Source organism: Balaenoptera physalus, assembly GCF_965194825.1.
Source record: "Balaenoptera physalus genome assembly, chromosome: 1".
Lineage (NCBI taxonomy): Eukaryota > Metazoa > Chordata > Mammalia > Artiodactyla > Balaenopteridae > Balaenoptera > Balaenoptera physalus.
This window is the reverse complement of record NC_138882.1, coordinates 12,519,880-12,544,832: the sequence shown is the minus strand read 5'-3', so window position 1 is coordinate 12,544,832 and position 24,953 is coordinate 12,519,880. Positions and strand designations below refer to the sequence as shown.

The 24,953-nt window shown below is 34.5% G+C and overlaps 1 protein-coding gene across 2 annotated transcripts in view; it reads right to left on the bottom strand.

The window, feature by feature from the left end:
* BRINP3 (BMP/retinoic acid inducible neural specific 3) overlaps positions 1 to 24,953 on the bottom strand; it is a 415,778-nt gene that overhangs the window by 73,835 nt on the left and 316,990 nt on the right. For both annotated transcript variants that reach the window (XM_082426674.1, XM_082426675.1), the window contains exon 7: positions 6,790 to 7,012. In XM_082426674.1, coding sequence (XP_082282800.1) covers positions 6,790 to 7,012 — 223 coding nt within the window. The remainder of the gene's footprint in view (positions 1 to 6,789; positions 7,013 to 24,953) is intronic.

Genomic DNA, 24,953 nt, shown 5'->3' with positions numbered 1-24,953 from the left:
TAAGACTTGGCAACAACTTATGTTTTTTCATTGTTCGCATTCCCAGGCCAATAGTCTCCCAAATTGCCTCTCTCAACATTGTGTAACAATGGTGAATTTGATGATTATATGTACACTAATAATACACAGACTTCAATAAAATTAACTATCAAAACAAAGAAAAAAGCAAACGTATTTACCGTATTAGACTTTGAGAGTTCTCCTCTGTCTCAAGTAAGTTTTATGCCATGTTGAGGATATTTATTACCACAGGAAAATCACATGTTCATACTTCATTATTACTGCTTCCAGGACATATTCAAAATGGAAACAGATTTTTATTAGCTTTTCCATATCATCTAGATTGATATCTATTTATATGTTAGATTTTACAAGTGAAGGAAACCAACTCCAATCAACTAATTTATTGGAAAGATAATCAGATGCAGTATCTCATGTGTTTGAATGCATTAAAAAGGAAAGTTTAACTAAGGTGAAGAGGCACTATTTTGCAGAAGATTAGCAAGAAATTGTAAATTGGGATTCCAGGAGCACTAAATCATCCGAATTAAAAAAAAAAAGTTTATAGAAAGATTTCAGTAAAGAGGGGACATATTGAAGAGAATGAGGGTCAATAAAGAGGGAAAATGTTTGGATATTCAGCAAAGTAGGAAGGGAAGAAAGAAAATAGGCTGAAAAGGGATGAAAAAGAATTAAGGGAAAAATATGATTGAAAAGGATTTTTATACATCATTCCTGTATGTCAGATATTGGGAAACATTATTCACAAAGATTTCTCCCCATGAAAATGTTAAAATACCTATTTTTCTTGCATGCATAATAGAGTGGTAACTGCTTGATGATGCATATGGGACAAAAAGGGTCATGTCTGAGTTAGAGAAGGAAAAGTTGAATAACAAAACCTCAGAAAGAAAAGTACACTGGATCTAGAAGTCAAATGAAAGCAGAGGTTTGAATGATACCTGAATTCTCTGTCTCATATTGGGTCTACATGTCAGCTTCATTGTCATCCACCATGGACAGGATTCCTGCACAAAAGAAATGGCTGGCTAGTCTTCTCACCCTCACATCTCAAGGTCCTACTAACAGAGACCAACCCTGTCTGCTACGATATGAATGCTGTGTCCCCCCAAAATTTATGTATTGGAATCCTAAACCCCAAAGATGATGCTATTAGGAGGTGGGGTCTTTGGGAGGTGCTTAGGTCATGAGGATGGAGCCCTCTTGAATGAGATTAGTGTTCTTCACCAGAACCCCACCATGATGGCACCTAGATCTTGGACTTGAATCTTCAGCATTGTGAACTGTTGTTTGTGAGCCACCTAGTCTCTGGCATTTTTTGTGTAGAGCAGCCTGAAGAGACAAAGACACTGTCTCAGGTCCATTTGAAGGAATGGGGGAGGGCATTCACCTGCTTAATGGAGAAACAAAATAGAACATGATATGCATATTGTGACAGGTGATCCAATTTATGTAGAGTGGAAAACATTTTACATAAAATAATAATTCATTGCTGTGTGTGTTCAGAGGTTGAACTAAAGTATTAAGAAAAATATCACAGAGCACTCATCAAATATGTATTGAGCACTTGCTGTCTGTGAATGTGAGAGCTGACTCTAGGAGCTCTAGCAGATAACTAAGCATTCAGATGTCTTAAAATTCTGCCTGCGTCTTGTGTTTTCAGAGTTCCAGTGGGCAGGGCAATCCCTCCCAAACATGCTAAATATTCCCATAGTTTATTTCAGCATTCCCAGACTTTATCCTCCCCTACCCACAGATACTGTTCAGTCTTTCAACTTCCTTTTCCTCAAGTGTTCATTTTCTTTGTTCTTCCTCTTAGTTCATAATCATAATATCATTTTGAATTGGACTAGAATTGGAGGAGATCATGAGGAGAAGGAGGAGAGAGATGGGAAATTTGTCTGACTCCATGAAATTATCCAAATCTGCATTTGGAGATCAGTTTGAAATGGCACTTCAATTAAAATCATTTTGATACATAGGGTTTTAGACTATTCCTATGGTTGTTATGTTAAAGTAGATACACATATGCATATATATGTATTGATATATATACATATTATATATTAAAGTTTATATATAATGTATAGATCTATATATAATGTACATATCTATAATGTATGCATATAATATATAATATAATGTATGCACATGTGTATGTATTTATATATATAATTATATATGTTATTATTAGTAAGATAGTATTACTCCACAAATACTCGGGATTCAGGATTCAGTCTGGTTGTATAAGGTTTGCATATGATGAAGACTAAAGTAATAATATTCTTTCTTTAACATAAAATGTATTTATAATATAAAACATTTCAACGATATACAAGTTAAATATCTTTAAAACACTTGATAACATTTTTAAAGACAGAGAATATATATTATATTAGAGCACAGGTTGGCAAAATTTTTCTGTTGGAGCCAGGTAGCAAATATTGTAGGGTTTCAGGGCCGTGCTGTCTCTCTGTGGCAACTAACTGCCATTAGGGTGTGAAAGTGGCCACAGACAATATGTAAACATATAAGCATGGCTTTTTCATTTATGCATATTTTAATATGAATTCCATACATCTTCATCAATCAAAAATATTATTTTCCTTTTGATTTTTTTCAACAATTTAAAATATAAAAAAAATCCTTGCCTCACAGGCTGATACAAAAACCGGTGAAGGCTGGATTTGGCCTATATGCCAATTTCTAACTCCTGTCCTAGAGCATATATAAGAAGTACATGACATAGCTCTCAGATTAAGAATGACATAGACCTAAACTCATTCTTCTCTGTGACGTTAGAGAAGTGATTTCATCCTATCTCACTTTCCATTGTTAATGAAGAAGAGATAACTTTGTAAAAATATTTTAATAAATTTTTAGTGGTTTACTGCAGCCGCATGCACTGCCTCGGGAGAACCAACTGTGCAGACCTGCCCAACTCCACGTGCCGTGACAGCACATTGCTAACTTGAAATTGACCATGCATGGTGGAAATATTTATACTACAAGAACTAGTAAATTCTATAAATCAGGTGTTTTTCTCCCCTAAAGAGTCTGTTGTTAAGCCTTTACTAACAGACCTTTAAATGTAATATTTCTATGGACCCTTGGCTGCTCTGTGAATAAGACATGACAGCACAAAATAGTATAGTTGAGGCACTTTATAGAAACACTACCTAATTACTTCTCAATAATTGTTACAATTATTTTTCTTTAATGAAATGAATATGTCATTTTTACTTATCTCAAAAATTTTAGAATAGCAACAAAAGTTGACTACCTCAAAGAAACAAGATTATCACAGGCTTTGGAATTTACTTCGGTAAGAAAAAGGATTTTGATGTCATGCGAATTCATGAGAGGGATAGTGGTAGCAGTGCAGACTTGTTATTTGGATAGAGGGCCACACGCTTTACCAGAAAGAAAGAATTACACTGTACATTATAAAGAAAAACTTCAACTGACCCGCATTACACAGGAAGTGTTAAGAAATAATGTTAATGGAGGCGTACTTTGCAGGTTTCATTTTAGTTTGTTTTTGTTTATTTTTCCAGCTTTTAAAATATCAGATATTGAAAACCAGTTCTTAGGGTTAGATGAATTGAAGAGAATAGCTGAAAAAATTCCATAAAGACAGGGTAAAAACCCAGAATTTCTGCTAGAAGTGAGTCACTGATATTGCTTATCCACTTTCTCTTTCAAAAATTTCTGAAAACACACCCTACAAATTTCCAACCTCTTTTCCACTGTATTCTACTAACAAACTCTAGTACATATTTTTTTGTTGTCCTAATGTAATTTTATATTATTCTATTAAAATGGGAAAAATAAAAAGCAAAAAAGAAACAAAATCTCACATTCCTGTAAACGTGCTGGGGAAAAAATCCAAATTCAATAAAAATCTTTCGTCTAGCAAGAAGTCTGTATTTTTTTTTTATTGTGTGTGATGAGTAATAGCCAACATAGGAATTAAGCTAAATTGAAAAAAGAAAGTCAAGAAAAGCCTTTGGCGATCTTTGACTTACTTAGTTCAGAAGTTTTGGAAAACAAATATTTATTTCTATCATTTACTGAATTTTGTTCCAAATAATGCAACTTTATTTTATGCTGCCTATTTATTTATTCTGTAATACCCAACTTGAATTATTTCATATTTTTCTTAAAAATCTTGCACTCTAATGACATATTTGAATATTTAATTTTTATTTTAATAGAAATTAATGTCTCTTTTGATATACTTTACCCCATTATTTGTTTCATTTTCAGTTTCCATTTCTCCACTCATTCCTTAAACGTATCCTCAGATTCTGTCTACATACTTCCCATGGTATTACATTCAGATCTTATGGTTTCACGTGCACTGATGTTTGCCATCTTACTCTCTCAAATCTCCCATGAGCTTCAGACATACATATCCAGCTCCAGTTGAATGTGATTAAAAGAACACTTAAAGTCAACAAGTTTATAAGCAAACTCATCAATTTGCTTCCATCCCATTCTATTGTATTTCCTATTATGTTTGAGGGTAGAACCATCTATTTCAGTGGTTTACAAACTCTATTTAACCCACACAGAGCATAAAGTTCATTATGAACTTTTTACAGAGCATAAAGTAACAGTGTCTTTCTCCAGCCATAATTCTCTGTTAATGAATATTTCCTTGAACTTTGCAGGCAGATATATAAAAAATATCTTATGCGTGGAAGGAATAAGAAAACTTACAGGATGCATAAAATAACAAATCTTAATACCAGTGTTTGGAGAGAAATTTATAGCAGTGAAAGCCTATATTAAAAAAAAAGAAAGCTCTCAAGTCCATAACCCACCTTTTCTCTCTATGAAACTAGAAAAAGAAAATTACAGTACACATAAAGCAAATAGAAGAAAAGAAATAATAATAATCACAGTGGAAAAATCAAATAAAAAAGAGAAAAATAATAGAGAATATAAAGAAAACTAAAAGTTAATGTTTTGAAAAGAAACAAAATTGACAAACTTTTGGGCTAGACTGACCAGACAGACAGACAGATGGGGAGAAGAGATGGATAAGAAAGTGAAAAGACTGGAAGGAGATACTTATATATCATACTACTGATAAGGGACTGGCATCCAAATACATAACTTACTCTTACAACTTAATAATGCAAATAAAAAACAAACAAAAAATGAGTGAAGAAAATCCGAATAGATATTTCTCCAAAGAATATACACAATGGGCAATAAACACGTAAAAAGATGTTTAGCATCATCAGTCGCTGGAGAGATATAAACTAAAATCACAGGAAGATGCCACTTCACATCCACTCGGATGACTATAATCAAAAGGTCAGATAATAAAAAGTGTTGGTGAGGATATGGAGTCATGGGAGCTGTCACTCATGGTTGGTGGAAATATAAAATAGTACAGCCATTTTGGAAAACAGTTTGGCAGGTCCTCAAAATGTTAAATATAGGATTATCTTCTGAATAGTCAATTCTGCTCATAGATACATATCCAAGAAAATTGAAAACATACGTCCACATTTAAAAAAAAGCACATGAATGTTGACAGCAGCATTATTTATACTAGCCAAAAAGTGGAAACAACCCACGTGTCCATCAAACGATTAACTGATAAGTAAAATGTGATATACACATACTACTGATACATACTACAACATGGGTGAACCAGAAAGCACTATGCTAAGTGAAAGAAGCCAGTAACAAAAGACCACATATTGTATGAAATGTCCAAAATAGGCAAATCTATGAGGACAGTTAGTAGATTAGACAAATCTATAGAGACAAATAGCCTAGGGATGGGTGTGGAGTATGGGGACAGACTGAGGTTTTTTGGGGACAGTGACAATGTTCTCAACTTAGATTGTGGTGATGGTTGCATAAATTTGAATATGCTAAAATCCAATGACTTGTAAAAAAATTCCAATAATTTATTTTGAAATCGAATTTTAAAAATGTGTAGACTCAGTTTTGTTTTTTTTTTTTGTGAAAGAAATCTGTAATTACAGATTTCTTAATGATTTAAGCATCAGGTCAAACTTCAAGTATTTTATAATAGAGATACTGGTACAAATGCATACTTTCTTATGATTTTGTCCTAAATTTTTCCTTAGCTTTTCATTTGATGTATTTTCAACCTGACTTCTACTAAATACATGCAAATTTTTATTGCACTGACTGGTCAACACATCTTAAACTAGCAAATCTAAAACCCGTGCTTCCCCAGATCAATTCAGGCACAAATATTTTAATTGTCTGTCAACATTCATATAAATTGTTTGAAACTTTCCCAGCAATTTTCATAGATTCATGTAGAATGAGCTTTATGGTTTTCTGAACACAGGTCAAAGAAAATTTAAATTGTTTTAAAGAATTTAAAAATTTAAATTCTTTTATTTGAAAATCTTAAGAAATTTTACTTTTATTCTGGCTTACTTCCTAGGCTTACAATGTAACTGTAAGTCTTTGTGTTTTTATGTTCACTGTGATACAATTATCAGTTGACTACCATGCACAACAAGTTAGAAAAATTTATTGATTCCGACAGTAAAAGAAAATTTAAAAAATAGAAAATAGTGTATGTGCTCTCATTGTACTATTACTTTGGAAAATAACTACAATTAATTATTATGAGACTTAAGACTACAGGTTGTTTTCAGATTATCTCTAATAATATAAATAACATTGTGCTATATATATTACTACATCTACATTCAGAAAATCAATAGAGCTGTCCTCAGTTGTCTACATTGCTACATGTCTTACCTTTGTCTTGGCAAGCTGATGAGAGGTTGTTTATGACATCTCTTGCTAAGGCTAAAGAGCTTGTGTACAATTTTCTGTGCCTTTAGGAAAAGTTGCTTCATGCTGTTCTCCAGTTGTTCATAGCGGCGCTGAAAATTAGAGTCCATTGTCCACAAATGCATTATGGTAGACGTGTTGAGGAAATAATTCATGGGTAGCCTTTTCATAAAGAACTTGAATTCATCTGAAAATATGTCAAAATTCAACACTTTAATAATAAAATAATTATTTTCCCTTTTCCCCAAAACACATTTAGTATGTTAACGTTAAAAAAGAATACAATCTATTATTTTCTGTGTAGCAAATTAATGGCAAGAAGGAAATTTTTTTTATGCTTTAGGATTGTTTTCTTTTTTTGTTCCCCTCAAGAAAGAACATTCACAGAAAAAGATACTTAAAATAATCGTGCTACAGCAAATAATGGGGGCAGAAAGTTTAAGGTGAACTTAATTTTTCCACATTCTCCTTTCGATGATATTTGAATTTGATGGTATTGAAGTTTTTCCCATAGGTGGTGGTAATTAATCTAGCTTTCATTTTTGGCAATAGTATTAATAATCTGTTCCAAGTATTGTTCATTAAATAAATATTTTCAGAAAATTTCATTAAATCAGTATAGAAAGATATATATATATATAATCATTACTAAATGATTATATTGTTTAAGGAAAAAGAGGAAACTTTTATAGTGTAAAATATAATATTCAACTATGTACTCTGGTTGTTCCCTTAGTAACTGACCACATTTCAATTTGTTAAAACAACAGTTTAAAACCTAACTGTATACTTAAGAGAAAAAAATAAAAAAGAATTTAAAGCTCCAGTATTGGCTTTTTGTGTGTGTCAATAATTATCATGTCTAAATTATCTTCTTTTCAAATGTCTAAGTAACTAACAGTAGGAACAAAAGTTGACACTACAACAAAATAACCATCTAAAAGGTCTATTAATTATCTCAACACAGAAGAGCCAAAAGATAGAAACAACCCAACTATTCATCAATAGATGTATGGCTCTACCAAGTGTGGTATATACATAAAATAGAATATTACTGAGCCATAAAAATGAATGAAGTTCTGATGCATGCTACAACATGCATGAACCTTCAAAATATCATGCTAAAAGTGAAATAAGCCTGAGAACAAAGGACAAGTATTGTATGATTCCACTTATATAAAATATTTAGAATGTTCAAGTTCATTGAGACAGAAAATAGATTAGAATTTACCAGGGGATGGGGGAACAGCAGATGGGAAGTTTTTGCATAATAGCTATAGAATTTCTGTTTGGGGTGATAAAAACTTTTTGGAAAAAAGATAGTGGTGATGGTTGCACAGCATTGTGAGTGTAATTAATGTCACTGAATTGTACATTTAAAATGGCAAATTTTATGCTATATACATTTTACCACAAAAATATTTAAAAAAACAGAAACAAAGAGAGTAGAACCTTCTCCCCATCTCTCCTTTTCTTCTTAAATATTATGATCATGGACTCAAAACATAAACTTTTTATTTATTTTAGTATCTCTTTAAAGGATTCATTGTGTTTAGCATATCACATTGCCCCCAGTTCCATGTTGGAGTGGCTGGGTTTCCTCTGCATATATACTCCAGCACAGGACAAGATTTGGAAAATGTTTTCAGTGGCTGAAGATGTATTATTTAGTAAGTGAGACAAACCACATTTTAGTCACTATTCTACCCATAAAAATGTCATATGGCATACATTAAACCTCAGTCTCTCTGTGCCTTAATTTCCTCCTTTGTAAACGAGATAGAAAGTTTTGGATACTAATAATCTCTTTTTATTTTAAAATTCTATGATGTTACAGTTGTTTTAAATGACTGTTAGTTTTAAATATCCAATTCAAAAACAGTTGTTTTCAAATAGCCAGTTACAGGCGTTAGTGTTTAACTGAACTTGGACAAGGTATGTTAATACCAATTCCTTATTAGTAGAGACTGGCTCAATTGCAGTGCTTCAAAACCTCCAAATTATCATCCACATTTTAAAAAATATGCCATTTACATGGGAAAAGATAAACTACATTGATACATATACATACTTAAAGCAACTAATTTATATTTTTATAATCAGGACTATTTCAATAATCAAATCCAAACTATTTCATCAGTGATGGAAAATGCAACTTTTAAACAATTAACAGAAAATTATATTCATGAATTTTGGGGTTGATATTTTTTCTAGAGGAAATAAATACAAAGTTCTGGCATCTTTTGGACATTAAAGGTATAGACTTTACCAGAAGAACAAGGAAAAATAAAACAAAAGGAAAAAATAGGACATTTTATTGCAAAATTTATGGCGAAAGATTTTTGAGGATATATCCATTTGATGTGCTTCAAATCATTTTTTTAAGTAAGCAGGGTATAAATAAGAGATGCATTTTAAAATTCCAATTTCACAGTACCCTACATTTTGTTTGGTCCCATATGTCTCTTTTGAGAAACTCTCTCCTTTGAATAAAGGAGTTCGTGCATGGAAACTGGAAAGCATTCCTTGGATTATTCACAGAGCAGATGTCACTACTGTGAAAACTAATCATTCATTTCATTGTCATCTTTTACTTGAACACTTTTGATAAGCCTTTATTGTTTCATGGGTATGCATATTTTAGTTATTTTCATTGTTTGTTATAGTAGCATTATGAAAGTTTCTAAATCAGTAAATTTCATTCACGTTAAAGAATATGTTAATTTATTTAATTTTACCGAAGTGTATGTAATAGTGTATGTCCGCTGAAAACTGGCACTATGTAATTTCTAAGAAACAGTTTTAACATGACATTTGAATAATTACTTCATTATGAAGTCATTAAGAGTCACCACTGACAGTCACCCAAAACATTTATTGGACACCTGTTGTGTACAAAACATACAGATGTTTCAGTCTATGAGTGAGAATATGAATAAACCTTTCATCTTATTTTTAAAAAATGACAAATAACATTAAATATTTTTAAATGTTAAAATAACATCTTATCTAAAATTCATTCTACTTAGAAGTCAATAGAATCTCCAGAAATATTCCTGTGGATGTCTTTTATTTTTGGCAATTAGTAAAGTTCTTATTTATAGAATATGAAAATGAAATTTGAATGATATGTTAGAATTATTATATAAATCTAGAGATTTACATAACTACAAAGAGAAAAGATAATGATTAGGGGACACCAGATAACATTTTACCCTATAATAATTTCTAAACCCACGCAGGAGATAAAGTGCTGTTGCTTTTCAAATGGCAAGTAAACAATGACTAGCCATACTTTTTGCGGGGATAAATTTATAAAAGAAAACAAATTAATGTCATATAAAAATAGCCCAGGAGAAATACATTCAATATCTGAATTACTAGAGAGAGATTAATCTGGAAATCCCTGTTTGCTAAGTATGTATGAACTGAGTACTTTTGCTCAGCATAGTTTTGAGGACTATAGAGAAACAAAACAACAACAACAATAATACTAGTGGTAATAAACATCCTGTATGCTGGAAGGAATTTACAGTCGGTCGTCTTCGCAAAACTAATTCACATGAAGCAAAAAATAATACGAAGGTAGTTGTATGATATTAATGAATTCTGTGGAGGTGAAGAGAATTAGGGTAGGTGACGTCTTTCCAATAAATTATAGAAGACTAGCCAGGTACCATGTTAATTCTCTAGATTACAACTACTCCTCCATTAAAAATGAGGTTTTTTCTAAAATAGCTTAGCAAGGTTTGTTGTTTTTTTTCCCCTCTCCTCTAATGCAAACTCTAGTTAACATTGATATCTAATTAGCTAATTTTGAAACTAATTTGCTCTCTTTCTCTATTAACACAAGTTCTTACTTTGGTAGGAACTCAATTTTAAGTGCTTTAAATATTAACTCAATCCCCCCAATAATCCTTCATGTAAATTTTACTGGAGCTGTTATGCATGTAGAATGCCGACGATTTTTAGTTTCATGACTTCAATGTCGGCAAAAATATTTTATTAATGCTACTGCATTTGTATATTGATCTTATGTATTTATATTTTTATGCACTTTATTCTCATGCTTCACAGTTGAATTAAATAGGTAAGAGTGGAGAACGGAAAATTTTCAGAGTGTAAAAGAACTAGCCATAATACATAGATCCTGATTTGTGTTTCTGCCTTTATTGATGAGTATGAAAAGCATTGACCAATGCATTGATTATGCATTTTCACATATTCAGAACCTCTGATCAGAACTGCTTTGGAATATATTTTCAAAGGTGTTCTAAAGCATTCTAAATTTCCTAGAGCTTTGGGAGCACATAATTTACTTCCTCAAAAGTGTAGAAAAGTAATCAGATACTTTTGTATTACTTAGAGACAATTTCTTGAGTTATATCCAAAACAGAAGCTGTTTCCATTAGAAAGTAGGACTATGGGTAGGGAGAACTCAGGGAGGAAACTTGTGCTTTTATGGTATTTATTATTTCATATGAATGTGTTATTTTACTAAAATTTAAATAAATATTGTGAATCAGTAAAAAACATAGCCAAAAAATACTATTAAATTGTCAGTACACTATGTTTATATCTTATGTTTCATACATTTACATAAAATGCTATTATTTAGTGACTTGCTAATATAAAAGTAAAAGCGTACTGGCTCACATTCCATGTTTTTTTTTCCTGTATCAATTAACATAGTGGTACACTCAAAGTATCTTTTCAGTAGAAATGACAATGCAATATGGATAATAATTTCAAGTATTATGAAAGCATAGCAATAGTCTTACTACAATAACAAAATATTGTACAGTATATAACAAAGTATGTAAAGAACATGGACACAGAGCAATTTTTAAATGAAAGGATATAATAGGCAAAAAAAAAATGTGTCAGATATATAAGAAGAATCCATGCAAACATTTGTTTTTTAGCAGGAAGGATAATCGTTCCTCATTTTGTGATACTACTGGTCTAGTGTCTTCAAACTCCTCTCTCCTGCTTATGTTTGTAAACACAGGATTTTTTGAAATAATACATGTTAATAATATATTCTAGTAACACAAATTTTCTGTAATCAGTAAGTTAATAAAGCAAACATTATCCCCTTATACTGAATGCAGTACTGAGGCCTTATCTATACATGAACACATGGCAAATATAGTCTGTTTCTATGGATGGATTTTTGTTTATCAGTTTGTTTAGCTTTCAGTAAGTTTATACCTATACGGAGTACTACCTCCAATGCTGACAAATAAATATCAAACTATCTACCACTGGACCTCAAAGTTATTGCTCAACCAGAACCCCTTCTAATAAAGCTGTTTCTTGTTTCTTGAGAATCATAGTTTCCTAGGAGATAGTATGGATTCTTCTATCTTCCTCTGATTTTCAAGGACAAAGATTTGGCTAGCAAATAAATTGTGAACCTTGACGCTCCAGAAATGCAAGCCTTAAGTAGGTAAGACACAAAATTGAGAAACAAATGTGAAAGTGCGTAGGAAGAAGGGCTGATGGGGAAAAAAAAGTCAAGACAGAGAAAATTTAGGCAATGGGTGTCCTGAATGGCAGAAGTTACCAATGGCTGAAACGACAATCTGACCTTTGACGGAGTACAATGAATAGGCAAATTTTGACCCATTCCATAATCCTGGCTAGAACTGGTTGATTTTTAACTTTTACAAAGTATTTTTTTTCCTCCAAACATTTCTCAGGGACTATTTGAATCACTTGTACCAGTTTAGAATTTTCTCAACTTCTACAGTAAATCACTGAGACGACTTTGAGTGGTCACATATCAATGCAAGTCTATTCAAACCATTCTATAAGCCACAGGTATAGAGTTTACATTGAAATTGACAAAATAATATAATGCTGCATAAAGTAAACGGCAAGCCTGTTCAATAGCTTGTGAACTGGCCAATTTTCTGAGGCTACAAAGGGGTTCAAGCGGGCATAAATCAGAAGTCGAACCTAATTACTTAGTAGCTGCCTAGAAATAAGTTGTGCTTTCCCTGACCATTTTCTTTTTCTCTGAAAGATACATCATATTTTTATATTAAAATACTTCAATACAGCAAGACAATGAATCTGTCCTTCATTGGATTGCCCTGTTTATGAACCCCTCTTCAAATGTTTGAGAACTTACCCAAACAGAGCTTTATCTCTATAATTATAGCTAACTATGTTATTTCTATAGTTATAGTTTATCTCTCTAACTATAACTAACTAACTCTAACTAGAGAACAGGCAAGACCCAGGTCTTCACTTTCCCAGTGCCCTTGCAGCTACAGAGTGGATGCATCATCTAAGCTATAGAAATCAGGTGTACCCACACAGAGTTTGGATCTTAAGCTGTTGACGCAATAACAAAGAGGATGCCTAGAGCAATTCTCTAAGGAGACAGTAGTTGCAGCAGTAATGGTAGTGCTATTGAATGGTCAGGCCACTCAAGATGGCTATTCCCTTGCTCTCTGTCCATCCCCTGCTTGACCAGTGCCTGCTTCACCTACACCCCACTCACATAACTGACCTTCCTAAGTACTTGCCCCAGGCTTCAGCTAGTGATTGTTCTAGCTTTAGATCAGAACTCTCCACTATGCTTATCAAGGGGGGATGCCCCTCTGCTGGTTTCCTTGGCAACCAATAAGCCAACTTGATGTCAATTCCCCTATAACTGGTAACCTCCCCTTGTCTATGGGAGCAAAGACGGCCACTCTATCCTGTCCTGGTGTCTGCCGCACACGGTGCGGTTGGGGTATCGCTTCAGGACCTTGCTTCAGACGTGTAAGCTCCCCCATCCATTAAACCATTGATGTCTCTGTCACTGACTCTGGGCTCTTTCTTCAGTCTTGAAGCTAGGCAAGTACAAGCCTTTCAGGCCTGCGGGGTGCAGCCCGACAGCGATCCACTGTTCATTGCATTTAGCAATGGTGACCTCACTAAATAAGTCTTCTGCAAGATTTTTCACTTGGTCCCAACTATGTAGCACCAGAGTATGCTTCTCTAGCTTTCTTGATGATTCTATATGCTATTCAATATCCTTTAATAGATTCCTTATCAGGTTGGGTCAGCTAGAGCCTGTTTTTCTTACTTGCAGCAAAAAATCTGGGTGATAGAGGTACTGGTATAAGAAGTGGTTTGGAAGAGTCTCCATGGACAATAAGGAGAGCATGTGCTTGGTTTTCTGGATTAATTGGGGAAAAAAGGCTTTTTAAATCCATACAGTACTAAAGGTGGAAGTTTGACAACAGAAGTACCACCTGTGCTCACCTAGAATGAAGAGCTTGTTGTGGAAATAGCATTTGGGATGATGTGCCTACATAGAACTGAATGAGGAACATAAAAAATTCAAAGACTGAGGGTGACTTGGTTACTACAAATAGAGATAGCTTGCTTAAAGAGTTCAAAATCCTATACTTTTTTTTTTTCCTCGAAGCACAGAATGAGTACTGGTGAGTACTGGAGACTTTCAAGGACTGTGCTAAAGGGATCTTTTATCTCTTGCAGCTGTAGGGCTTCAAAACAAACTTTTATCCCAAGATTGAATTTAAATTCCTGCCAGATCTGTTAAAGTTAGAAAGAACACTGGGAAGAGATGGGAACCTGGGAACTGGAAGGTAGATATGCGGGAGGACTGGGATGAACTCAGAATAATCCAAAGCATTAATGCTTACTTCCCTTGTCCCCACGAAATAGCACCTTATACCCTGCCTGAGGGACTAACCCTGTCTTGCTTTCAGTCATTGTAATGATCTTAATCGAAGGAATGACCTTCATTAGGAAGCCAATGTTCATCATGTCCCACTTTCATCACCCATCATGTCCCAGGGGAGTTTATTGAAAATATTCTAATTTTCCATTGGTTATCAAGAACTTGCTGATTTTTATTGGAGAAAGAACATTAAATGCATTGGTAAAAAGAATACCTGCCAGCATCTCTGATGAACATTGTATGCTGTAGGATGGGAACACCAGTTACTGTGAAAATCTGTGTGAAATCAGATGGGATCTCTGGTTTTAATTAGGATACAATTACCCCTCTGTGACTGAAGCCTAGAAGCAGCTATTAACAATCAGAGGCACAGTGGACATGGGTACTATAATAGGTTCCGTGTATTACTCAGAAAAGGTCTAACCTGTAGGAATTTTAGAGTTTGTTAATCAGGTCATGGTCCCTTGGGATTTAAATGTGGAACCAGTGCTTTGAGGTCCTATTTAATTTGTATAATAGAAAAAAAAGTTAAGTCTGCAACAAAGGCCTGACTTGCGTTTTCACGAGCGAGAAGAATGCTGTCCCTGGTCCTGAATAATTTCAAGGACTCAGAACTCCTGCACCACAGCTTAAGTAGAGCAAATAATTCCTTTGCATTGTGAATTAATTCCTTGGGCTCCTAAATGCCACAATATTCCATGAATCGGAGAGTGGCCTTATAGAAATAAGATAGCAAATTGGGTTTTCCTTGAATCCTCCTCAAATCAGGTCCAGTGGGACCCTAACCCATGCCGTGTTTATTTTTCCAGTCTCTGAATAAAGAACTAGAATAGAGCATCGGCTCCCTAGCCTATTAAGTAAAATGTATAAAGGAAAGATAAAATGAAGGTTCTCTCTTCTATGAAAAGACTAAATTCAAAGAGATGTTGCTTGTTTTTTATGCTTGACACCGTTGCAGGAATTAGAGATTGGTTCAACACTGAAAATTTTGAGAATAATAATCATATTCCATCTCTAATTAACTCACATGTTGGTGATAGCTCAATCATAGAATAACTCTAATTAAAACTGTCATTCCAGATGTGGTCGCTTACTGGTGGCAGGACTCCTCACACTAGGGATAAAGTTTCTTCTCTGGTACAAACTCTTTTCTCTGTCATTGTAAACAGGGAACACTAGAAGCAATTTTCTTTCCTATGCCAGCTGCGAGAGTGAAACATTCCTATTGTATTCAAGGATCAAATCATTTCGCAGCCTATGTGCGACAACTTACTTCACAGGAATGCACACCGTCTCATCCTGTCACGGGACATAGATTGTTAATGACATCATACTGAAAAGATGTGAAACACACAAATGGCAGGTATCCTGGCTGCTGGCCCATACTTTAGCTGTGTGCAAGGTCTGCAAATACATTTTATGAAAACTCAAGCATCTGATGCCTGAGTGAAATTTCTGAGAGTCCAGTGGTCCTGAGCACATTTGGATATTTTGTCCAAAGCAAAGAACAAGTAACTTGCTCCTCCAGCTCCCCTTAATAACAAAGATGTACAGATCTTGGAAGTAGCGGCAAAGGAATTATCTGGTAGCATTACTTACAACAGTGACTTCAGTGATCTGTCTTGGGATGTCAGAGATGCCAGTTGCAGATTCTGTTGCTCCTTATATCCTCAAGCAATCACTCTTGCTATGTGATTTAGGAATCGTTCCTGGCACAGCCTCGGAACCAGGCTCTCCGGTTCTCCTGCTGATTCTGTGAGTAATCCAATCCGATGTCTGAACATAAATTCCTTTTCTGCTGCAGTCAGATTCTATTCTCTCAAGAATGCTGACTGATACAGCTAATGGGGGCCTCAAATGTAATTAGAATCTGGAGTTCAACAAGAGTGTAACAAATATTTATTGAGTGTCTAATGTGTGCCAATCACTATACTAGTTAAGTGCTAAAACTACATTAATAATCATTTTTGTAGCTATGATAATGGTACTTTCTTCATAGGTTTAGCAGATTAAATTAGGTAATTATGAAAATGTAATAGAATACCTTTTACACAATTAGTGATAAATAAATGCTAGCTATTATTTTTCTTTTTATAATTTATTCTGTGATTCTATGTGTGCTGGGCTGAGCACTTTAAGCGAATTATCTCATTTAATCCTTCCAGCAGTCCTAGGAGATGGGTACTATTATTTCGGCATTTCACCAAGGAGGACATGTGCCTTAGCAAGGTTCAGCCAATTGTTCAAAGTGACACAGTTATTAATTAGAGCCCAGAACAAAAGAAGTCTGAGAAAAGTATGGCTCCTGCCTTAATAAACATAAACTCTTTTGGGAGTTGACAGAAAAATAAAATTATTATTCCCTATATTTAAAGACTGCTTTTCTTTGGTAGACTTTTCACAAATATTATCACATCCAATCTCATAATAACCCTGCAATAGGATCGGCAGGTTTTATTGAGACTTGATGTGAAACAATTTTGAATTAAGAGATCATTACACAGAGTCAACTATGACAGAAAAATGAGAAAAACAATGGACTCAAAGAAATATAAAAGGAGAGACCAGTTTATATTTTTTCTGAGGGGCAGAACAATGTTTTATTTTTCTTTGTATTCTCCCTTTACAAAAGCCTAAGACAGCACATTACACACAGTATGAATTAAGAATGTTTCTTAAGTGGCTTAACCAACTGACAAGATCCAGAAAGAAACAGTTGCAGCTAACTACAAACATGTATAGAATAATTCATTTGGAAAAGTAGAGTTTGAGTTTAGTCATATAAAATATGAAGCCATGAGTGACTCATGTGGGAAAATAAAGTTGAAATAAGATGTGTAGTACAGTTCTAAGTCTTAATATGACTATGGAAAAAGGATTTCAGGTTGAAGGCAACATTATGATATAAAGGTATAGATAAATGTCTTAGTTTTATGGATGAGAAACTGACAAATGGGGTTCAGGTGGTAAAGTTACAGTGTATGTGAATTTCAGAGTATTGATAAATAATCAAAATATCCTGCAATGACATGTGATCATTGGTTATAAACAAAACTGTAAGTACGTACTCATGATTGCATAAGGATTTTTACATCTGGTATCTTTTAAGTATCAAGCACTCTTCTAGGCACTTAATTCTCTTAATTCTACATAGTAGTTATTGCTGTTACGTCCACTGTATTAAAACCATACCTGTGACTTAGAGATGCTGAGTAAATTTTGTTAGGTGGGAAGCCTTGTAAGTAATGCCTAGAGAAAAACTGCTGAACACAGAAGCAATATCGGCCATGAGATCAAATCCATCTGAAACCTTGTACCCACCATCAGAGAATCCAGAGCCAGGGTGATGCTGGTGAGAAGAGAATTTACTTCATACTCTCTAAATAGGAAGTAATACTTAAAGGATATATCCTTTCTCTTGAAACAGAAAAAGCATGCCAGGCACCACCCCCTGCCCCTTATACACAAATTGTCAATTTTTGCAGCAGTTTTTATTTTTCATCAATAATGAAAAATGGAGGCCAAAGAAGTTTAGTGATTTCCCTATGAACACAGGTCTACAGAAAAGTTGAATTAATACTTAAACTAAGACCTTTAGCCCATATCTGTCTTTTATACTATGTGACCATCTTAGATGTCATAAACATACATGAAAATATATAATCAGTATTAAAATAATACTAATTCACATGTTATTTAACTATTAGAAACTATTTCTGAACAGGACAATTTTTAAAACTATGTAAATAAAATCTCCATTTTTTATAATGTTCAAATTGGCAAATTTATAATTAAGTACAAGCATTAAGGTTTTTATCTTAAGTTATTCTGATATAGTTTATTCCAGGTATAGTTCCAAGTATAGTTAGAACTCTCAATACACTATAGAAAAATTATCTTAGTCACTTCTCGCTTGATGGAATCTTAATAAATTATCTTAGAACTTTGGAAAACCGAACTTTAACAAAGAGTAGACACACCTTTCAAATAGTGAAACCTCTGAGAAAAAAGCACCCCAGATCCTGCACAGAAAGGACAGCGAGAGTGTATCAAGAGAAAGAAGGCCTCTCCACCAGCCACAGGGCGTGTCTCTACACACAGCTAGGCAGGATGGGAAACCAGGCGGTTATTGGCTCCATGATATTCAACTGAAATCTGTTTTTTTTCCTTCCTTTTTCACAAGTCCTACATACAATTGAAGTATATACTAGAAGAAAAAAATATGATAAAATATTCAGTAAAACAGCATCAGTACCAGTGGTAGCAAATAAATGCCTAACCTATATAAACCTATATATGTGTGTATATAGATATATATCCTTAATTCCATCCTCAAATATTTACTTATTAGCTTTAATGTAAAATTAAGAGATGTTATAATCTCTCTTTTTACCATGCCATGATTGAAACTGATTCCTCGTATTTCTTGTTGAAAGCTTTTTTCTCTGAATTCAATTAACCAAATACACTGTGTGTTGTGTTCCTCCAATAGATTCTTCATATTACTCAAATCTGCCAGGAACTTGGCTTTTTGAATAAAGACAATATGTGATGCTTCCAATTGTTCACGCTTAGTCTATTTATTCCAAATGAAAACATCTCAGACTGTGGCGTTTACACTTTACACACTGCTGGCAGTCGTGCTCAGTTGTTTATCATGAACTTGGCACCATCATCACCAATCCAAGGCTGAGAACTCTTCCCCTAAAGCCCTGTACTTGGACAATTCTGTGTTAGAGTCTGTCAATGAGAGAAACTTGTGAGGTGTGGAAGGTGGACATGAAATGGAAGCCATTATTCTCAGAAGTTTATGATGATGAACATGTGACAGTCACACACAGTTCTTTCCAAAATTCAGTGACATGGTGGCTTCTACAGCTAGACCAGGTTCCCAGAAGTGGCAACTTGCCCAGAAGTAGCAACTTCCAAATACCTCTCCCTGGGCTCCCACTTCACAGTGGCCAGATGCTCGCAGCCTCTTGGACCTGTCCACAGACTCTGCCTTTTCCATCCATTCCATGGCTTTGAGATTAAGTGGTTTATGGATGTTTCTCTAACTCCCTGTCTACCCCTTTCGTCCCTTCACTTTCTAAGTTCCTCCCTCATGTAAACACTATTTCCCATTTCAAGCCCCTTTATTCCCATAATACTTTTTGTGGCTTTATTTTCCTAAGCTCAGAGGAAGAAAGCAGGTGAGGCAGCTGTGGCTGATTTCCTACTACAGCCACTGTCCTCTTACAGAACATTGATTTTAGTGCTGACCGTGATGGGTCCAAATGTAAAACTCCTTGCAGCCTCTGGTGGATATATGACAACGTTCTGGCCAAAGGGATAAAAGCAACAATCTGCATCTGTGTGTTTTGCGGGGCAAGGGGGAACTTCTGTGTGGATAAAGTTTTGCTTTTCAGATTTAGGTACTGCCCTCTTTTTTCTCAGCCTTTCCTGCATCCTTCTGAGTGAACTGCCGATTGGAAGCTGGAGCAGCCATATTGTAACCATGGGGGAAAAGCCAACGGCAAGGGAGACACTTTGGTCTTCATCTTCTTAAGCCCTTGAAGCAGTCCTGGCACTACTACCTCACTTCTGTAATATGCAGATTGTTTTAATTGAGGATGAAAAAGAAAGAGCGGGGAATGCAAATCTTTAAAGCAATAGTTCCTTGATGTCTTATCTTGAGAGCCCCTTACATTCTTAGAAATTATTGAAGACTCCAAAGAGCTTTTGTTTCTGTGGTGTATGTTACAGGTATTTACCATGTTAAATTAAATATCTAGGGAATTCCCTGGCAGTCCAGTGGTTAGGACTCCATGCTTTCACTGTCAAGGGCCCGGGTTCAATCCCTGGTCAGGGAACAAAGATCCCACAAGTTGTGGAGTGCAACCCCCCAAAAATCTATTTACTTTTTCATGTAAAATAACAATAATTAACCTTTTACATATAAACAACATATTTTAATAAAACTAACTATATTTTCTAAAACAAAAAATAATAATTTGGGAGAGATTGGCATTGTTTTACATTTTTGCAAACCTCTTTAATGTCTAGCTTACGAGAAAACACCTGATTCTTATTCCTGCTTCGGCACTAGATTTACTGCCATATCACACACCCTGTAATTTCTAGACACCTCCACTGTACACTCAAGAGAGAATGAAATTGGAAAAAAAGCAATGACATCTCAAAATATTATAACAAGGGGCATGATCTCATGGACCTTCTAAAAGTATCTCAGGGACCACCAGGTTTCCCCTGAGGATACATTGAGAACCTCTGTTCTAAAGAATAATATAATATAAACTGCAATATTCAGAGTTTACATATTAGGTAGCAAATATATATATCATGTAGTTAAGATATAAGATAGCTATACAGTTTTATAGGTAATAACAAACATTAATACCATAATAGAAATAATAATAAACAGGATAAATTTCACAGTAAGAGGCAATATCACCTTTTATGTGCTTATCAACAGAAGATGGTATGTTTCTTATTTGAATAAAAGGGAATCTGTGATATTTATTCCCCAAGAATTTAACATACAGTGTTTCATTTTTCAAATCATCTAAACATAATAATCAAAGATAAAAATCATATGTTAGTTTAAAGTTAACAGCTGCTGTATGCTTTCAAAAATATTGCCCTTTTTTATCATAGATTATCTTGGAATTTCACGGGGCAGAGAAACAAAATGAAAACAGTTATCATTTGATTTTTTCCTGAAATGTGCTGCCAGATTTCAAAATCGAAGCATCATATTTATTTGGTCTGCTGCAGTGGTGAGCTGCTATGACCAGAGCTCTGAAAACCACCATTACTATTCTTAGTGGAGAACTCTGAGTGACAGTCATAAAAGATATAAATGATACCAAATGGCCTGAGAGCCTGATGCTTTTGTAGGCGCTTGGCATTATGTACAAGTGGTCTAATAATAAAATCATGGCAATATTACTTCTTTCTCACAACAATATTTTCAATAGTAATCTAAGCAATAAAAATAATAGCAGGTCTAACACCACTGGCAATATTAAATTGAAGAAGCAAACTGCAAAGCTAGTGAACTTGTTATCAGAGGGATTGATCTATAATAGAACCAATATTTCAAGCTCCCAAATAAATGTTCAATAAAATGATGCTTCACTATTGTGCAAGCATTATGGTAGTGATTTATCAAAGATATATGACTTCAAAATATCTTGCAGTCTTTCAAATGCTGGGGCAAAACACAAAGAACTAAAATGAAAGTACACTTATTTTTATGTTGCATTGGATTTTAGTCGTTCACAACACATTACTTAACTCATCCTAAAAAAACTAGACTCCCAATTTCAAGGAATAATTCTTTGTATTGGAAATAATGGAAACCTTAGACCTTAGCCAGAAATGTTGTTGCTTCTCTGTATGAACAAATGCACTCAGTGTAATTGTTCAAGAAAGGTTTAGGAACAATTCTTTACATATTACAAACAAATTACGGGTTTCTTTTCTCTACTGGATATTAAGGAAACATAAAAAAGATTGCTATAAATTTTTACCTTTACAGGTCACTACACATATAAACAGAAACTTATCTCTGTATTTATTTATCATCAATATCTGTCTATCTATCATCTATCTATCTATCGATCTATCAATCATCTATCTATCATCTCTTACATGTCTTGTAATTCTCAGGAAAGGCCACATTTTGCTGCTGTAACAAACCGCTCCCAAATCCCAGATGCTTAAAACAACAACAATGTATTTCTTGCTAACATCACATGCACCATGGAGCAGTGGTGGGCTCTGCTGGGTCCCAGGCTCACAGAGGCTCCACCTGGAATTGCACACCCTGGAACATAAAGCCTTCCTGATCTTCACAGTAAGGAGAGAGAAAGTGATGTGTGTTTTTGTTTTTGTTTTTCTTTTTTACTGCCTTAGCCCATAAATGACACCTTTTACTTGCACTTATTCTTTGTCAGAATTTGTCATATGGCACTATGTAACTGCAAGAGGACTAGAAAAAAAAAGGGAGCAAGTAGAATATGTGGTGAGTACTCCTCTCTCTGCAATCTGCCCTCCTAATCATCAAACATCCTTCTCTGTTCTTCTTCCCATACGTAGAACATACTCTACTCTCCCCCAGGGAAGATAACACAAATATTCCATCACTGTATCAAGGGCAAAGCCCAGGTTATCTGAGAGGTGTGGACTAGTTTGTAAATCAAGTTCAGATATCGCTCCCATTTGTTTACAGGACAACAAATTAAAGAGATGAGATATTTGCCTCCCATACCTAATATAAATGGTGGGAAAAATAACTACAATAAACACTACTATTTGTAAAAAATATGAACAGGAGACACAAAGAGGTTACTGCGAGCAGCCATCCTGGAACCCACCAAGGCAGACACTGTAAGGGCGCTTTACCCTAGAGGAGGAGAGGGTTTCTTGATTAGGCCTGGCTTTACTGTCTGGGAGGTTCTTCCTTTCACGATTCCCCTTTACCAGTAACTGCATCCACAGTTCTTTTCCAGAGATAGTTCTTAGATCTGCTACATGTCATTACATTTTTGCCCTTCTGTCTCTCTCAGATTTACAGGGGACTGACGACCTGGAAGCTGTAAAGATTCTAAAGGGGGGCCACACCCTTATTCTGATCTTTTACTGAACATGCATCCCTTAGGCTTTCTCTTTCTTAACTTCGTAGTGCTTGGAGTCAAGAAGCAGTCAGTTCTTTTAAGTCTGAATGCCTGAAATGTTCGGACTTTTTCCCTTTCATGTCCCAAAGACAGCTTGTCCCTTTCATGTCCCAAAGAGAGCTCATTTGCTTCTTTATCATACAGCCAAACACAGCTATTAGCTATCGACACATACCATGAAGGCTTTGCTCTTTAACCTCTTTCACTAGAGCTATAATTGAATGAGGCAAGTGGCTTCCCTTGCAAGTAACTGCAGACAACAGCATTACCAAAGCATAACATGGGTAGACATCTTTTCTTGCTACCTATTGATTGGTCAGTTGGCCAATATCTGCTTTGTTTTTGTTTGTTTCTCATGGAAGTATCTCCCTACTAACATGCAACTACCATGGTAGTCAGGGAAGACAAGGTTATACAGTGACAACAAATCCAGAGATAACATAATCTGTGTGTCTTTGTCATTATTTTGGGACTCAATGTGAAACTATTTTTTTGAAAAAAAATCCTATAACTCTTTAATGCATAATGCTTATGCAAAAATTAAAAGTTACTTACCTAATAATTGCAAAATCAGAAAAAATAATGTTTTGCTAATAAATTCCATACGCCTGTATTTACAACACTAAAATTCAAGAAGCTCTAAAAACCAAAGAAGAATTTACAATTAATTTGACAACCAAGCCCGATCTTATCTACTTTCTCTTGGAAACAAATCTTTCCTGAAGCAATAGGAGGCTACTACATACTCCCAGACAATTTGGAGTGTTGTGTAATATGTAGTATTTGTATCATATTATCATTCTAAAAGGTGAAATATTATAAATTCTGTAGCACATATTCCCCAAAGGTTTTGCATATGGTACTATGGACCTGTAATTCCTAAATCATGTAGAATAATGGGGTATCATGTGTGACTGCTTGTACATAGTACTTTGACACATATTATGTCTCCCCATTTTTAGTATATTTAAATTTGTGACCTTTCCCACATTCAGTATGTATTTTCTTTCTGATATGTATGTTGTTATTATTGTTAGTGTTATAACCCTCTGGGTTATAAAGATATTTATTCAGTGTAATTGCCTTTTGTATAAGTTAATATCCCACTTTGCAAGTACTCATTTTTGTCAATCAAAAATCCAATACTTTGTGATAATTTATGGCATGTAGGAAAGAGTAGAGAAAATATCTAAGGGACTAGGTAAAAATATTGATGCCAAAAATCTGAACACTGGTTCTGTATCTTCCTTGCTTACTGATGAAGATTAATCACATCTCAGAACATCCATGATTGCTTTGCCAGCACTGTGATAGAGATTGAATTTCATCTCTCTCACAGCTCCCACCCATTACTTACATAAGTATCTATAAATGTATTGGCAACCGCTGTAGAGATGAAAGAAAACAGACTTGCTATAAAAGGAATATTAAACAAATTGGGTGAGTTAACCTATAAAACAATATCTGAGTAATAAAAAAGTCAAGAGAAATTTAAGCACTCTAAGGGAAGTAATATATTTAAATTCAGTAGGTTTTACTTTGTACAAAATTATGTGAAGTATTTCTGTGAATAAAATGTGGTTACCAGCTTTGCGGGGATAACAGTACCTACTAAATGGAGCAGACATCAGTAGAATAAGATCATACTTACCTTTCTCCTTTCTTTTATTACAATGTCAGCATAATATTTAAAATGTCTCAGCAAACTCTTCCCTTTGCCACTTTAATAAGCAGATTTGACA